Below are 19,589 nucleotides of genomic sequence, written 5' to 3' on the forward strand. Positions count from 1 at the left end.
TTGTATAGAAACGTTATTTTAGCTTAAATGGAATGAGAATATGAGTACAGTGTAGCGACAAATATGATTTAGAATTATCTTCAAACAATTTATGATTAACTTCTCCTTAAATATTAATGCAGAAATGAAAACTTCTGAAAAAATGTGTTAGCTAGTATCCAGAGGCTGAAAGTACTCGAGAATAAAACCTTTGCATCCTGTCCACCAGCATTCAAGCAAGTATCACTCCTGAGGATAATGCAGAAAGCTTATTTGACAAGTGTTTGAGTTATACTGAGGCAGTTTTATCTAAATGAGAATGTGAATGATTTTACTATCAAAACACCAGGAGCCATTCTTTCTAGTACACTGGCCAAAGAAAAACTAATAAAAGAATGTAGAAGACACAGCAATGTTAAGAAAAGAATTCACTGCACAAGAATCTTCGTAAAAGTGCCCTAGGTTCTTTCTATGTAGCATCGGTGGGATATTTCTTACTTATGGACAAATTCTCATCGCAAATCAGATAAATGTGTTTGAATTAATAAACTGTGTTTCTGTGGCTTATGGTGTAAAACTGTGAAATGTACAGGTTTATGACTATTGTCATATCATTTGGAATTATATACATTTTGTTGTTACTTTTTACCATTTGGAGACAGACTAGTGCTTTTTAGACCTTTCTTCTGCCACATTAAATGTCCTATGGTAGCTGTTGAATGTCTGAAGACACTTTAGATTGTCTTATCCTGCTGCTGTTTTGGCAAGCACAAACCCTGTACCATTTCCTTGGTTCCTAGATAGAAGCAGACGTCTCTTTTATAATGTTCCAATATCTGACTTTTAAAATTATCTCATATTTTACTAATTTATTTCCATAGAAGGAAAAGTGATACACAAAATGTATTTGTAATTTAAACACACACATATACACTGGGTAAAATTTGCTGTTAGGCACATGCTGTACCACTGTGCTAAGTTCCCACCACAATTCTTGTTTGTTATTAAAACAAAAGGTTGGTCAAATTTGGACTCAGTTTGGGTAATGTCTTCTTCTGTCTACTTGTAAATGTCTTTGAAATGTCTCTGATTGGCCATGTTCTCTCTTTCTCTGATTGATGATGACTGTTCTAAGTGATCAAAAGATCACTGAATTACTGTGATATCTGTGTAATTGAACTTGAGCTCTTTCTGATATATATAAAATTTCTATCTAATGAGTGAAAGTGAAACATTTCTTACTATCGTATTGTTTCTTACTTCAAGACAGCAACTGTTCAGGAAAAAGTATATACATTCTACTTTATTAAAATTGTACAGAAAACTTACTCTTGAAAAGTCAGCTACGTGTTTATGCTACTAAAAGAAGAAATAAAATTATTTTATATTAGCTATTGAAATTGAGAAAATATTTACTCACATAAAACAATATTTTTTGTATGGATAGTGCATTCATTAGTTTTCTGCCTACTTGGGACAAGCTAAATTAATACGGGAAATAAATCTTCAGTCAAGAAAATGCCTCCATCAGATTACCTATAGGCAAGTTTGTAAGATATTGTCTGGATTAAAAATTGATATTGGTTGGCCCAGCACACAGGGAGGTAGTGTCACCCATGGGCAGTGGTCCTGAGTTTTGTAAATAGTCTGAGCAAGCCATAAAGAGCAGTCAACAAACCACATGTCTCCTGGCTTCTACATCAGTGTATACCTCTACCCTGCCTTGAGCTTTTCCCCTGACATCCCTCAGTGAGAAGAGTCTGATCTGAGGGTTGAAAGCTGAAATAAACCCTTTCCTCCACTAGTTGTTTATGGTGATGTTTATCACAGTTATCGAAACTCTAAGACAGACTGTGAGAATGCATTTGACTTAAAAATACATTAAAGGAGGAGATTTGGAGAATATGCAAACACAAAGATTAACTTTTCACGCTGAGGAGAGCAGTTTTGATATGCTCTACATTATACAGAAAACATAACATAATAATAAAAGTTTATGTGAGTAAATATCAAATCTCATTTATAACTTGAAAATAGGAATGCCCGAGGCAGGTGTGAGCCAACGTAGCTACAACAGGAAACAGGATTGACTTCACTCAATATGTAAAATCACAAATGTAATTTCTACACATTTGTAGAACTAACATTTAGTGATTCCCAATTTCCTACATCATTATTAAATTCACCTGAGATTTCTGAATCCTGATGCTACTTACTGTCTTCACAGTCAGCAATGCCAACTACTTTGAGACAAGAGCTACCTTTGCATCTGATGATAAGCAGGACTCGTTTTTTGAGGTTTGTTTTGTTTGTTTGTTTTGTGTTGTTTTTCTCCTTCTCTTTCTATCACTTTTGTAAGTATTCTCCCTTGAACTACTGCTGGTATTTGGGATAATTTACAGTATTTCTGTCATTTACACTTTCTATGCTATTATCACAGAGTCCATTTTTATTACCATTATATGAATATAATATTTTATATATTAAGTTCTATGTTGTATATGTTATACTTGCATGTATAAATATATTATATATGTGTAATCATATAATCATCATAAAACTTATAAATTATAAATTGTATATTGTACATATATTATAGTTGTATGTATAAATATAATATTATAAATACGAATAGTGCCAAGGTTCTCAACATCATAAAACCTATAAAAATATCTTTCTCAAGCCTGAGATCTCTGTGGCAATCTCTTGGGTGATAACTTCTCTAAAAGTATCAGATACTTGTCAAGCTTTAAATAAATACATGAAGTTTTGAACTTTAAAGCTCCCTTGTCCTTCTTTAACTAAGGATATACAATGAAATTGCCACCAATCCACTCACGAAACCCAGATATTTCCCACAGTTAAGTAATTCTCAGATCTCTAAGGTCCTCCTCCCGATATAAATTAACTTTGTTTTCAATGAAAGTACTTAACACAGATGTCTCTTTAATGGAATACTCAAGTGTCTTCCCATGACCCTCGATTTCTAAAGGTATCTATATCACATACTGTCAGAATATTATCTCTAAAACCAATACTTGATGGCACCACTCTTCTGCTTAGAGTGTTTAAGTGGCTTTAAAAGCATCCATTTCTGGGCATCGCTTCACGTTATTACTGTTTGTCTCCTTTGATTTATGTCTAGCTATATCCTACTCTCCAAGTGAATGTTCGAGGCTAACCCCATAAATTCATAATCATCTGCCTCACCTTTGCATCTGTGCAGGCGACTGTAATTCCTACCATCTGGGTTTATCTTTTTCCATTTTTATACTGCTACCTCGCACTCCTTTTGAGGCATAACCAACACTAGACCAAATAAATGCACATAACCTGTTGGAATTCTCAGGATGTTCGAATTTTCTAGATAATCAAGAATTACAAAGATCATTGTGATAGTATGATCATAACTAAATTACTTTAGTGTCTCTTGGATGGTTAAAGAAAAATTAAAAGTAAAAAACAAACAGTGGGAGAAATAGTGAGTTACAGAGGATTGAGGTGATGGATATAAGGTGCTATCAAAGCTTTTAAAAATACCTGACCAACTCATTCAGAATATGCTGAAGGGTATTAAAGGCATGTATACTCAATGATATCAATCATCTAATATTTAGCTTTTACGACTAAGAAATAGAACCCTCAGGAAATGGTGACATCAAAGGCCATGCTGGAAAAAACATGGACAAATAATTTAGTATTAGAAAAAAATTACTATAAAAGAAGACACTTGACAATCACAAAATTTTTCTTTTTCAATGAGAGGCAGTGTTACCCCTGGAAAGAGTTTAAGTGGGACTTGTTTCTCATCTGCTCCACTGTCATAGACAGTTACCTCTGTCACGTCCCAAGTCACCTAAGTTGTGGGAATGATTTCTTTATTGGCTCATATTTCATTTGTTAATATACTCAGTAACGAATTGAAGAAATTATGCCGTCTGATCTATACACAGGACCTAGAGGATTTATTGTATTTTAATAGAGTGGAGTAAGTGCTAGGAAGAAAAACTTTAAAGGTGAGCTTAATTATAAAGGAGTAAAAAAAAAACTTTCAATGTAATCTACATGTTAGATCCAGTTGTAAAGGGCTTGAAGTAATATTTACAATTCATACAACTCTGTAGTTGTTCATAATTTAATCACCTCAACTTTGACATCTTGCTTTTACATGCTTGTAAAAAGATTAGCAGGTTTTTCTGTTAAATTATTCATTATTTAATTGTTTTCATTATTTAATTAACTGATATTATGTATTTAAAGACTCATATGAAGGAAAAAGAGAAGAAACAGAAGTCACCTGTGGAACTAAAACAGATCTTCAAGACATTTTGGCTATCAAAATTATGATAGATAGATTCTATAAATATATAAATAAGCCAATTACTAGAATAGCATACATGATATTTTGAGTGATTTGTGACTAGTAAGAAAATGATATTAATAATAAACTTTTCCGAAATTTGAAGGATCAATTGATCTTACTGAAGAATTCTAGTACATACAGACTGTAAGGAATGACACATGTCCAGATATTTAGATATTATAATTATCTACTCTAGAAAATCTAGAATGTACAGCATAACATAGTAATGCTATATGTTGACAAAAATAACATATAAGGCAGATATCTAAAATTAATTTTAGCTCATAAAGCCTCTAAATGAACATGAAATAGTGAATGCCACATATAATCTGTCAAGGTAAAATTATTATGTATACATACATCTCTTAAATACAGATAGGTTTTTGTATGCTGGAACTGGTAGCCACTGGCGAGAGGAGTCAGAGACTTAAGTAATGGAGAAAACTGTGCTCATGAATCAAAAATCAAAACTCATGGAAGACATTGTTTCTTTCAGATCTGTTATTATTTAATACTATTCTGAACAAATTTATATTTTATATAAATATCTTTCTAAAATATAAACAGAGTATTGCAGTGTTGCAGGGAATATCTTCTAGAGACTCAGACGTCCTTCTAGGTTTCATGTCTTTCCTGTTCTGTTTCCTAACCACAGTGCCTTGCTGTGGACCAAACGCTAATTTATGAGTCTTCCAAACAACAGAACATGTACAAATCAATGGACCAGATGGGGCTCTCGGTGTAGCTCTAGTTATTACAATCAATTACTTTTTGACAAGGATATGAATAACAATATAATAATAAAAAACTTATAAAATGCCTGAAAGTAATGGGTAGCTATTGGAAAATAAGGAATTTTAGCCAAAACTTAACACCTTACATAAAAATTTAAAAAGGGGTCATCAACTTAAATATAAAATATATGTGATAAAACTTTGAGAAGAACAAGAAAACAAAATTCAGAGGCTTGGACTTCTTCCAAAGTCTTCTAAGTCATTATCCGGAAGAGAAATTATCAATTCATTGGACTTCATCAAAATTAAAAATGTTTGCTGACCAAATCTATGTTGAAGGAATGGAAACTCTCTCTGAAGCTTAAGGGTAAAGGCTTTTCATACATATATCAATAGTGTATAATATGTTCTCAGAAGTTGGCTGGTAAAAATATCACTTAGAAAGCAGGCAATAGAATAAAGAAGCATGTTAATAAAAAGGAAGTACAAATTCTACACGCACACATACACACATACAGACACTATAAATCCCAGCATTTAAGAGGCAGTGGCAGATACATCTCTGGTCAAGGTCATGCTAGTCACATAATGAATTCCTAGTCAGCCAGCCAGAGGTACCTAGTGAGATTTTAAATCAGAACTACTTAAGAGTTTGTGTCAAAGAAGAACCATGATTATGGTACTCAATATTATTAGAACTAAGAGTAATATAAATTAGCGGTCACTAGTTCTTTGACACTCACGAGATGAGCAGGAATAAAAATGGTTACAATACCTAATGTTGTTTAGGTGTTGGGGAAAAAGCACCTACCAATGCTATTGTCATAAACGATGATATGGTTACTATTGTCAATGACAATGATTTCAGTAAGAATCTGTGATATAATTACTTCAGTTGTATTTTCTTATTTTCTTGTAATTTTCATCAAACAATAATAACGTGGAAAACTAATTTTTTTTTGCTAGCAGTGCTTAAAAGTTAGGTTCTGAGGCTAGGGAAATGACTTCTGGTTTGAAGCACAGGCTTCTCTGGCAGAGGACCTGAATTCTGTTTCCAAAGCCCACACAGAGATGTACAACCATCTATAACTGAAGTTGCAGGAGCTCTAATCCTCTACGGAAAGTATACTTGCTTGTTTATGAAAAGATTTTGGGCATAGTATTTTGAAAAACTTTCCCTGTGATGTCAATCTTTTGAAAACATAAAATGAATTATATGCATATATGCAAATAATTTGAGGGATCAATAAAAATATTGCAGACATGAATTCCTCTACTGTATTGACTGAGTGCAAAATTTGGACAATAATATGCTACCATGTTATTCAAAATACTGCTTAAGGAAGAGGTGGGATCATCTCTGATAATTTTGAATAGACAATGAAAGGTTTCTAAGCCCCACTCCGCATCAGGCTTCAGTAATGAGTTCTTAAAGCTTAGGGTAGCTGATCCTTCACCAGAAACCTGGCTTATTAACATTATGATACCTGACCTACTTTCTAACATAATCTCCCAAAGAAAGCAAAAGTTATTCCCAGCTCATGATTAATAAAGTTTCTGAAAACACACCAGTTGTTTTCAAGGTGATGTATCACCTTTATGCAAGCCAATGTTGGGATTAGCGTTTAAACATGACTTAATTATATCCCCCTCTTCGCTCCAGAAGTAATTTGCACTTAACTGTAACTATCCCTCTCTCACACAGTGGATGCTCTTGCATTTACTTCCTTTACTAGAAATTATTCATCCTCCAAAATTATTCATGTCATTCCTCTTTTTCCTGTGATTCTCCGGGGTCAGGTTTATTAGAATAATCAATATTTAACACACAAATAAAGGCAAGAGATTTTTGGTTCTTATAGGTCAGGTGGCATGTGTTAATTACAAATTATTTCCTTAGATTTTATATGCACTTTGACAGAGTGAAAGATGGGGTTTCTAGCATTCGATGACTTAGCTCAGTTTTTTGACTTTGATTCTTACTCAGCATGTGTCTCTATGTATGTTACAAAGTTGAGCCATTGAAATTGGGGTCACCCTGGACAGTCAGCATGCAGGAAGAGTCTCTCTTGTGATGCCAGACATCTCCAACCCTGCCTGAAGTATCCAGGACACATATCTACTATTCTGAAGTATAGCACACAGTACAAATCAGCCAGGATGGCTTGTAGGTACATACTAAATACAACTTGCTTAATTACATTTTCAACTTAGCATGGTTTGTTGGTGACACATGTCCAATGTCACCAACAAAAGACACCCTGCAGTGCCATGTTGCCATGAATGACACAATTTTCTAAATAATGTTTTAGATGAAGAATGAAACTGAATGCAACACTTGGGTTATGCAGAGAAGGTTTGTAATCTGATATGACTAAAAATATAACAAGGGACTGGAGAGATGGCTCAGCAGTTGAGACAACTGGCCACTCTTCCAGAGGTCCCGGGTTCAATTCCCAGACCCACATGGTGCCTCTCAGTCATTTGTTAACTCTAGTTTCCATGCATCTGATGATCTCTTCCGGCTTCTGTGGGTTTCTGTTTATTTTCTTCCTAATAGGGTTAAGCCTCAGGGATCTATTGGTCCAAGGAAGATCGGAAAGATATGAAGAAGTTCTGGACTCTTCCCATACCTGGCAATTTCAGGCAAGGATGTTATAATAGATTTTGTCAAAATTGGCAAGCAGGCAAAAGTTTACTTAGCAACAACATACTACTAAGAAAATGGAACCCTATGAATATTAGGAAGATTTCGCATAATTTCTTTAAAAACAAAATTGCAAAACTTCTCATCATAATTAATATGGCAAAAATAACAGTGTTTAAAAATAATTGTAAATCATGACCAAATGACATCACTTATATATTTGTAAGCCTGCTTCAGCACGCAGAGACCTTCCTTTTCCTTCCTTTTCTAGCCATATTGCCCTATTACATTCTGTCTAATGCTGAAAGGGAAGCAACGAGAATGTTCATGTTTGTTTCTGATGTCAACAGTAGAGCATCCGTTTCTTTCTCATTAACTATACAATCTGTATATCAGTGTATAGATCAGTATATGTAGATAGACCATGCAATAACACAGGGGACTATTTTCCACATTCCAGGGTAAGAGTTCTAAATGTTGGCACAATGCCAATTCATAATGAGTCCTATCTTTACGTTTAATGAAATCCCAATGAAATACCTCATGGTTACTGACAACTTGATCATACATTTATGTGAAGAAAGCAAAAGTCAAGAATAATGAGCAGCTCCGTAAAGAGGAACCAAAGTCATTGACTTCGGGCCTTGCAATGCAGTTTTGCCACAAAGAAGCAAATAGATCAAATAAAATTATGTAAATATATGAGGTCAGCTAAATGACCAGTGGTAAGGATCTTATGATTTCTCATAGATTCAGACAATGGATCCAAGAACCCATAGTGCACAACATACAAATTCCAGGACTACAGCTCCAAATGATTCAGTATCTACTTCTGTCCTCCATACACACACACACACACACACACACAGAGACAGAGAGAGAGAGAGAGAGAGAGAGAGAGAGAGAGAGAAAGCAAGTAGACAGATACATACATACATGAATGAACACATAGATGCATAAATAAATAAGATAAATATTTTAAAGTACACATTTGTATAAAATATTCATTCACAGGTAAATCAAAAAAGGCCTGGAATATTTTTATTACATCATGGTAGAGAAGTGGACATTCGCATGGAAACAAAGAGTGCATACAAATATTCTACTCTGAAGAGTCATGCTACCAGATATTGACCCAATGATGTCGATATGGTATTCAAAATTGTATGTATCTGTCTACTTGCTCTGTGTCTGTGTGTGTGTCTGTGTGTGTGTCTGTGTGTGTGTGTGTGTGTGTGTGTGTGTGTGTGCATGGAGGACAGAAGTAGATACTGAATCATTTACCTGCCAACACAGAGAGAATGTTTTCTACTTAACAGATATTTGTGGTATATACCTGTGAGAAAATTTTTATTTTATTTATTATATATGCTTATAGAACTCATACACTCCCTGATATATAATTGTTTTCTAAACATTTATAAAATTGTTCATATACTCCAATTTTTACTCTTGATTCTTTAGCTGAGTTAAGAAAACATTTAACCACAGATACACGAATATTGAAATAATTCAATGCATCCTATCAGATCAGTACAGACTAAGGCTGGTCTTCAATAACAACAAAAATGACAGAAAGCCCACATATACATGGAAGTTGAACAATGCTCTATTTAATGATAGCTTGATAAAGGAAGAAATAAGGAAAGAAATTAAAGACTTTTTAGAATTTAATGAAAATGAAGGCACCACATAACAAAAATTATGAGACATATTGAAAGCAGTGCAAAGAGGAAAACTCACAGCTCTGAGTGCCTCCAAAAGGAAACAGGAGAGAGCATACATTAGCAGCTTGACAGCACACCTAAAAGCTCTAGAACAAAAAGAAGCAAATGCACCCAAGAGGAATAAAAGACAGGAAATAATCAAACTCAGGACTGAAATCAACCAAGTAGAAACAAAAAGGACTATATGAAAACTCAGGAGCTGGCTCTTTGAGAAATTCAAGACAGATAAACCTTCATCCAGAATAATCAGAGGACACTGAGACAATATCCAAATGAACAAAAACAGAAATGAAAAGGGAGACATAACAACAGAATCTGAGGAAATTCAAAATATCACTAAATCCTACTACAGAAGCATACATTCAACAAAGCTGGAAAATCTGGAGGAAATGGACAATTTTCTAGATAGATACCAGGTAGCAAAGTTAGATCAGGATCAGATAAACCATCTAAATAGTCCCATGATTCCTAAAGAAATAGAAGCATTTATTAAAAGTCTCCCAAAAAAGAAGCACAGGACTAGATGGGTTTAATGCAGAATTCTATCAGACCTTCAGAGAAGACCTCATACCAATACTGTCCAAACTATTCCACAAAACAGAAACAGAAGGTACACTACTCAATTATGTCTGTGAAGCTACAATTATGCTTATACCTAAACCACACTATGACCCAACAAAGAAAGAGAACTTCAGACCAATTTCCCTTATGAATATTGACACAAAAATATACAATAAAATTCTTGCAAACCAAATCCAAGAACACATCAAAATGATCATCCATTATGATCAAGTGGGCTTTATCCCAAAGATGCAGGGATGGTTTAATATACAGGAACCATCAACATAATCCACTATGTAAACATAATCCACTATGTAACCTAACTCAAAGAAAAAAAACCACATGATCATTTCATTAGATGCTAAGAAAGCATTTGACAAAATTTAACACTCCTTCATGTTAAAAGTCTTGGAAATATCAGAAATTCAAGGCCCATACCTAAACATAGTAAACATATACAGCAAACCAGTAGCCAACATCAAACTAAATGGCAAGAAACTTGAAGCAATCCCACTAAAATCAGGGAATAGACAAGGCTGCCCACTCTCTCCTTACTTATTTAATATAGTACCTGAAGTCCTAGCCAGAGCAATCAGACAACAAAAAGAGGTCAAAGGGATACAAATTGGAAAGGAAGAGGTCAAAATATCATTACTAGCAAATAATATAGTATACTTAAGTGAGCCCAAAAGGTCCACCAGAGAACTACTAGCCTGATAAACAACGTCAGAAAAGTGGCTGGGTATCAAAGGATAAACAGGCTGAGAAAGATATTAGGGAAATGACACCCTTCACAATAGTTCCGAATAACATAAAATATCTCAGTGCACTCTAACCAAGCAAGCAAAAGATCTGTATGACAAGAACTTCAAGTGTCTGAAGAAAGATATCCAAGATCTCAAAAGATGGAAAGACTTCCCATACTCATGAATTGACAGGATTAATATAGTAAAAATGGTCATTTTGACAAAAGCAATCTACAAATTCAATGCAATCTCCATCAAAATTCCAACTCAATTCTTCATAGAGTTAGAAAGAGCAATTTGCAAGTTCATTTGAAATAACAAAAAACCCAGGATAGCTAAAACTACCCTCAACAATAAAAGGACTTCTGGTGGAATCATCATCCCTGACGTCAAGCAGTATTACAGAGTAGTAGCATTAAAAACTTTATGGTATTTGGTGCAGAGATAGGCGGGTAGATTAATGGAATAGAACTGAAGATCCAGAAATGAACCCAGACACCTATGGTCACTTCATCTTTGACAAAGGAGCTAAAAGCACTGAGTGGAAAAAAAGACAGAATTTTTAACAAATGGTGCTGGTTCAACTGAAGGTCAGTATGTAGAAGTATGTAAATTGACTCATTCTTATCACCCTGTACAAATCTTAAGTCCAAGTGGATCAATGACCTCCACATAAAACCAGATACACTCAAACTAATGGAAGAAAAAAATGTAGAAGAACTTGGAACACATGGGGACTGGGGAAAATTTCCTGAACAAAACACCAATAGTTTATGCTTTAAGATCAAAAATTGATAAATGGGACTTCATAAAACTGCAAAGCTTCTGTAAGGCAAAGGACACTGTCATTAGGCCAAAACAGCAACCAACAGATTGGGAAAAGATCTTTACCAATCCTACATCTGATAGAGGGCTAATATCCAATATACACAAAGAACTCAATTTAGGCAAGAATTTAGACTCCAAAAAGCTGAATAACTCTATTAAACATGGGGTACAGAGCTAAACAAAGAATTCTCAACTGAGGAATTATTGAATGGCCGAGAAGCACCTAAAGAAATGTTCAACATCCTTACTCATCAGAGAAATGCAAATGAAAAAAAAAACCTTGAGATTCAACCTCACATCAGTCAGAATGGCTAAGATCAAAACCTCAGGTGACAGCAGATGCTGGCGAGGATGTGGAGAAAGAGGAACACTCCTCCATTGTTGGTGGGATTGCAAACTGGTACAATCACTCTGGAACTCAATCTGAGATTTCTCAGAAAATTGGACATTGTACTACATGAGGACCCAGCTATACCTCTCTTGGGCATATACCCAAAAGATGCTCCAACATATACCAAAGACACATGCTCCACTATGTTTATTGCAGCCTTATGCCAGACGCTGAAAAGAATTCCCAGATGCCCGTCAACAGAGGAATAGATACAGAAAATGTAGTACATCTCCACAATGGAGAACTAATCTGCTATTAAAAATGACTTCATGAAATTCATAGGCAAATGAATGGAGCTAAGAAATATCATCCTGAGTGAGGTAACCCAATCATTAAAAAAAATATGGTATGCACTCACTGATAAGTGGATATTAGCCCAAAAGCTCGGATTACCCAAGATACAATCCACAGACCACATGAAGCTCAAGAAGGATGACCAAAGTGAAGATGATTCACTCCTTCTTAAAAGGGGGAACAAAAATATTCATTGGAGGAGATATTGAGGCAAAGTTTGGAGCAGAGACTGAAGGAGTGGCCATTCAGAGCCTGCCTCACATGTGACATATACATATATATATATGTCCTGAGAGATACAGCCAAAGCATGTCAAATACAGAAGGGAATGCTAGCAGAAAAAAATTGAACTGAGAACTGGACCCCCTTTGGAGGAATTAGAGAAAGGATTGAAAGAGCTGAAGGTGTTTGCAACCCCACAAGAACAACAAAACCAACCAACAGAGCCCCCAGGAATTAAAGACTACATGTAAAAAGACCCATGGCTCCTGCCAAGGAGGATGGCCTTGTTGAGCACAAATGAGAGGAGAAGTCCTTGGTCCTGCCAAGGCTGGACACCCCAGTGTAGAAGAATGTCAGGGTGGGAAGACAGAAAGAGGAGTCTTTGGGGAGGGGAACACCCTTATATAAGAAGACAGAGAGAATGGGAATAAGGGGCTTATGGACAGGAAACCAGGAAAAGGGATAATATTTGAAATGTAAAAAAAATATATCCAAAAAAGGAAAAAGAAAAAAGAAAACATTTAACCATTTTTTCACATTACTTAAGTACTTCTTAACAAGACCCATAATTTTTCATAACTTGTCTTATGTTTGCTTGGATCAAAATATTTACAAATTCTATTGTGGATTTTGTGTGGGAAGCACAGAGGTTATTAAAATATCTTTCAAATTCTAATGGAAAATTTCCTGTCTTCTAATTGAGTCCAGCCTGTTTCCAAGCATGTAGTAATGTGCCTTTAACATATATAAACTTTTTAAATTAGCTTAATGTTTAAATACATAATTTCTATTGTCTTTACATGCATATAGTCTCCATGTTGAAAATGAAGAGGAAATTAAAACTGTTCAATAGTGGTATAATTTCCTGATAACTTGGCAAAAGTCAAGTGTTTTGATATTCCTCCTATACTAGCTGTCAAATAACGATACTATATTTCCAATTAAAATATTTTAAGGAAGCTCAGTAGGGTGTCTAATGCCTAAGTCCCAGTACATTTATAGTGGGATATCCTTTTATCCTAAGTTTAGTGACAAACTGGACTGTGTAGCAAATTTGAGGCTAGTTTCTCAGCAACCCTGTATCTGAAATGTTTAATGAAATACAATAAAATGATAGGAAGCCAAAACAGTAATTGTTTTCCTGACAACATTTATATCAATTATAGTAAATTAAGGATTTACAGATGTTAGATATACAAATCACTTTGGGAGACTATTTCCAAAATTTTAGGAATGTTATTCAAATGCTAAAGCAGCTAATGCTTTTCAGTTCTCTGAAAGTTTGTTGGAATATCTCAGTTTATGTGAAGTTTCATCAAATTAAGGCAACAAGTAAGTTTGTATTATAGTGCGTTATCTTCTACTCCAGGATGAGACACAGTGTATGCTCCTACTTCTTCATTCTTTGTCCTATTTGTAGATGTTGCCCTTTTAACTAATGATCAAGCTTTAGGGGTTGTAATTTTCTTCAGTGGTGATACATATTCAAGTTATATATAAATTTTTCAATAAAAAAGGTAGATTTAAGCCCAAACTCTAATCGGTTTCTGAAATCAGTTACTAGGGTGATTCTTTTTATTGTTTCTTTCAATTATTCTAGGTCTAACTAGAATATCAAAGTTTATAGCATGTGCGGGAGAGTAACAGTGCCCATAATTCTTGCAGCAGATTCTAGCCACTGTAATTACAATGAAACATCCAAGACCCGTTGTCTTGGAATGCATTAGAATATTTAGAGACTATAATAAAAGCAAAGAAGGCTATGGAAAAACAGATCCCACTTCTGTAGTTAGAGCCAGGTCAAATATGGTTACTTTGTGTATGGGGAGGCATTTTTAACATTTTATTGTCCATTTCTCCTGAGAAACTTAAAACATTTTGTAAGATGATGTCATTATATAGGTGGAGGCAGGTACAGGATAGAAGGAGGCCTGTCATTGGACCAGAAGGAAAGATGAACGGGAGAAAAATTTTAGAGGGGGAGGAGACTGGAACAAGAGGAACATGGAGGCGGATGTTAAGATTCCTCTCTGCACATTTACAGGTTGTTATGAATATTCTTAAGGAATGGATGTATACAGAGCTTTGTATGTCTAGATGAGCAAATAATATATTATCAATTGGACCAGAGGTTATTGTGTGATGTGTTCTTTCATGTGGTTATTTAATTGAGTTCAAGACAGTGTGTGGTGGCTGGACACACTGAGCCTGCCACAGAATTGGGATGTGTATTTCTGGCATGGTGGCAACCTGCTGTGGGAACTAGATGGGTAGAGAGATTGTTGCCAGGCTCAGAGAGTAGCCTTTAGCATTGTGATATGGGATAGAGCTTAGTGGGTGAGATGCTTTGCTGACCGAGATGAAAATATCCAACAGATACAATGAGTCCCCATGGTTCTGGCAATAGTGCAGGATAAGAGAAACCTTTTTAAAATTTTATTGCAATGACATTTTTCACTTTTTCTGTGCAGTCTCTGGAATAAATTTAACTTTCACAATTCTATGCTCTGTATATAGATAGGCCCACTAAAAATTTCAAAGCATTTAATGATATGATCATCCCCAAAACATATTCTGAAAGGTGGGCACAATATCTTGTGGCAATTATTTCATCACTTGAGAGGTAAGAAAGGGGGATTATAAGTTCAAATCCGGCCTCAGCTATATAGTGAGTTTGAGGACAATCTGGCTCTATCTCAAGAGAGCAGACATGTCCATTGCACGAAATATCAGCTGCTGAGTATGGTAGGGAAAGAGAGACAGAAGGACGGAGGGAGGCATGGAGAGGAAGGAAGAGAAGACAAAAGAGGAGAGGGAGAAAGGTAGAGAAGGCCCTGAGAAACTTTAGGAAGGATTAACCCTTCCCTATGGCTGTATCATACACAAGAGTGTTCAAGAGAGAAAGTTTTCAACATATGTCTTTTAGTATACACTAAATTTTCTGAGTGCTAAAATTTTAAAATATTAATATTAAAGCATGAATGCCATTAGAAAATTTAATCAGTAGGAAATTATACTGAAAATACATTAAAATATATATTTCAAAGTGACAACGGCCACATTACACGTGGTTCTCATAAACATATCAACTCTGTTTAACTAATATATTGTTAAATTAGTATTTTATTCAAAGGAAAACGACATTAAAGAAACTACACAATCATTTGATGTGAAATTTAACTAAAGTCTAGCAGAAAGTATTCAAACGTAAAAGATATTAATAGTTACATATTAATAAATACAGTATTCAATAGAAAGTATTCAAATATTTTGCCATAATTTATACATTTGTGTTTTGATTTTACATATTCAAATAACAAATATCTGTGTGACATAAAGAAAAGTCTATAGCAATAATTATTTTTGTAGATGAATGTATGCATGTGCACAGCATATGTATGTGTTCGTGTGTGTACACATGTATGGAGAACTGTTCATTGTCCATGCATGTGTGTGCATTAATGGAGAGGCTGGAATTTGATGTTAGGTATCTTCCTCAATCACTCTTCAACTTATTATTTTAATACATGGTTTCTCATGGAGTTTGGAGGTCAGTATCAGGTTAGACTGTCCGACCAATGAGGATCCACTTGCATTCATCACCCAGCGCTGTGTTTTGGAAATTTCTTGTTTCTTTGGAGACTCAGTTGTATGCTGTGATGTTTTTCTAGAAACTGTCTTATGATTGGATGTTTGGTTTAAGTACACATGTGAGAGAATGTTTTGCTGGGAACAGACACATGGTATTTTTCTGGAAGCTACCTGGAAACGGGACATGTGATGTTTTGAGAGTGTTTTAGAGCAGACCCTTGAGAGAATATGTGATATTTGGAAGGGTATAAATATAGCCCAACAGATGGTGGATGATGTTGTGTGGTATTGGTTCACCTTGCCACTCTTAGCTGATCATTGTTTGTTGTGACTTCGTAAAGAGAAACACACCATAGAACTTATACTGGTGTTCCCGTGGTTTCTTGCTGCTGTCACAGACTCCAGCAGATTGGCAGAGCCTCATGGTTTTTTCTAGATTGAACCGTAATTGCCAATTCATGAACAGTGTTTTTGATTGGATTGAGATTCCACTACTGATTTGTGTGAACTGGATTGTTGCTATCATGACAATGAAGCAGTAATTTCCACCAAAAACCTACTTCTAAATAGGTCCATATCCTCCTTTGCCCTATTAACCTCTGAATTCCACTACCTCTGGTTGGGGGTCGGCTAAATGGAGGTTAAAGCATTTAAGAACCCTTATTAAAATAAGTTTTGAAAAATATAACCTACACTAGACCTGTGCTATTATCTTTTGCATGCTTGCTGGGGATTCAAACTCCGGTCCTCATGTTACACAGCACACATTTTACAAGCCAGGCCATCTCCCAGGCCAATAACTTATCTGAAGGATTCAGTTTTGAATACAGTAGTGTGGTAGCTTAAACAGAGCATGGATCATAAATCAAAGCAGTTGGATGCTAGGACCAGCTTAGTACCAGTTTTATGAATTTTGATGAAGCCTATTCTAGTCCTGCTGGTAGGTTGACCTATGACAAGTACCACTAATATTTGTCCTCTAAGAGTTTACATGAGGGGGTTGGGGATTTAGCTCAGGGGGGGCGTTTGCCTAGGAAACGCAAGGCCCTGGGTTGGGCCCCAGCCCGGAAAAAAAAAAACCAAAAAAAAAAAAAAAAAAAAAAAGAGTTTACATGAAGATCAAGCAGAGATAAGTAAATAAAGACTTTTAAAAAAAAGTTCTATGTAACAATTGGTTCTGATACTAAAATGGTTCTTTGAAAGTGCAGGTTTGGTTGCAAGAAGCAGACAATATTTGACAGTTATAGTTCAGAAGTGATAGCAGTAGAATGACCCATAAACCTTCATTTGGACAATATACGATCACTTCATTTATAATGCAATGAAGCAAACTTAGATTGTGTCACATAATGATACCGAATCACCTCATTGAGCACAGATGGGTCTCTTAGCTATGGGTTTTTTAATAGGTACTGTCTTGTATGGGGTGAACTTAAACAACAGCTCTACAGATATACTCTGTATATACTATGGTAGAATACTTCATCACTTTAATACATATTGAGAACATTCTTTTATTTTCTTTATCAGCATATCATGCCTGATCATGCATGTAAATAAATGCCAACCTTTCAAAATCTATAAAAGTACGCATGCTCATCAGGCAATCAATAGACATTGACATGAGCTTGGCCTCTTTTTTCAAAGACATTGTTTCATATGGTAAATAGCTGTTTCTCTACCTACTTTCCAATTTAGCTCTAATTACCGTATACCTTCATGCAAAAAAAAAAGGGGGGGGTCATCCATCAGTTTTCCATAAATTGCATTCAAAGCTAAGTACTGAAAAGGAGAAAGGAAGCCATTTAAACAATTAAATCAATATGGCTGCAACTACTACTGAGATCTACTACTGAAATTAAAATTTTATATTGCAATCACGAATGCCAAGTAAAGAACACAAAAACACATTGCTACTTACCACAGATGAACGTGGTCTCATCTGAATTATCAGCACAATCGTTCACAAAGTCACACAGTTTGTCCTTTTCAATGCAGTGCTTGTTAGCACACATGAATTCATCAGGGGTGCACTTTCTGTTTGTGCTAAGTAACGGGGAGCAATTTTGAAAGGAAACATCATCCACTGCCACATCTCCTATGTAACTGACACCACGTTTTGCCCTAAAGACAATCTGAAAAGATAAAATGAATAAGGAAATCCAATCAAGACAAAGAAAAACCAATTAGCATTATGTTGCCAAGAAGTTCAGAACTAAAACGAACGTGACCTATCAAGCACTCCTAGCTTGACTCTCACAACAGATACCGAGCAATATAAGCATCCGCCATGATAATGGCTCAGAATGGTCCAGAAGAAAATAGCAGCATTAAAGTCTACTATACCAAGTGTCGGAGAATATGAGAAAATAAACACTACTGCCTAATATATGCATAGTACTTAGCATTTAGTGCCTAGACCCACGTCCACTCCCTGAGTTGCAAGAGCATCAAGACTTGCCCAGGCAGGCACGTCTGTGTTCCAATTTATAAACTGAATATGTACCCACTACATTATAAATAGGGTTAGATGTCTGTCAAAGTTAAGTGAGTAGATACATTTAAATACATGACAAAGTCTTCAGTGCTCACACGTACACACATGTATGTGTGGTTGTTTGTATGTATATATATATGTGTTTATCTGTGTATCTGTGTATCTATGTATATGTATATGTGACTGCTCTGGTTATTATAATAAAAAACTGTGTTTAAATATAGGACTCTCCTCAATAGAGTCTGCAGACTTCTCATGCTGCTTCAGCATGAGAAAGAGAGAGAGGGAGGGAGGGATGGAGGGAGGGAGGGAGGGAAAGTCAAGGTTATATCCTGTCATCCTTCTGAGTCTAAAGGGAAAGGAAACCTATGACTGAAGAATCATGAACATGTGTGCTCACCACTGGACCCTCTCAATGTATTTTTCATAGCAGATTCTCAATGCATTGTTACTGAAGGGATGAGTGGATCATAAGAAAGAGCAAGCATTTACATGCTGTGCTGGTTTGAGTAAGAATGGCCCCCATTGGCTCGGGTGTTTGAATGACTCGGGTGTTTGAATGCTTGGTAATAGCAAGCAGCACTATTAAGTGTAGACTTGTTGAAGTAGCTTTGTTCTTGTTGGAGAAATTGTGTCGCTGTGGAGTTGAGCTTCGAGGTCATATATATGCTCACACTACATCTGGTGTACGGTTTCCTTCTGCTGCTTTCTGAACAAGATGTAGAACTCTCACCTCCTTCTTCAGCACCATGTCTGCCTGCACTCTGCCATGGTTGCCACCATGATGATAGCAGACTGAACCTCTGAGTAGAAGCCAGCCCCGATTAAATGTTTTCTTTTGTAAGTGTACACTTAAGTCATGTTGCCCGTTTACAGCAAAAACCCTAAGACACACGCCATCCATACTTAAAGATTCGTTCAATATGAACAAAACTTTAAACCAATTTAAGGTGTAAATTTTTTTGAATCATGGAAAAAACTATATCCATGTTTCTACGTGCTAAATAAT

The 19,589-nt window shown here is 35.6% G+C and overlaps 1 protein-coding gene across 1 annotated transcript in view; it reads right to left on the reverse strand.

Moving 5' to 3' along the window:
- Positions 1–19,589, reverse strand: part of Malrd1 (MAM and LDL receptor class A domain containing 1) — a 684,120-nt gene that overhangs the window by 353,540 nt on the left and 310,991 nt on the right. The window contains exon 23 of the mRNA XM_032884682.1: positions 18,005–18,218. Within this exon, the coding sequence (XP_032740573.1) occupies positions 18,005–18,218 (214 nt within the window). The remainder of the gene's footprint in view (positions 1–18,004; positions 18,219–19,589) is intronic.

Source organism: Rattus rattus, chromosome 14, assembly GCF_011064425.1.
Source record: "Rattus rattus isolate New Zealand chromosome 14, Rrattus_CSIRO_v1, whole genome shotgun sequence".
NCBI lineage: Eukaryota > Metazoa > Chordata > Mammalia > Rodentia > Muridae > Rattus > Rattus rattus.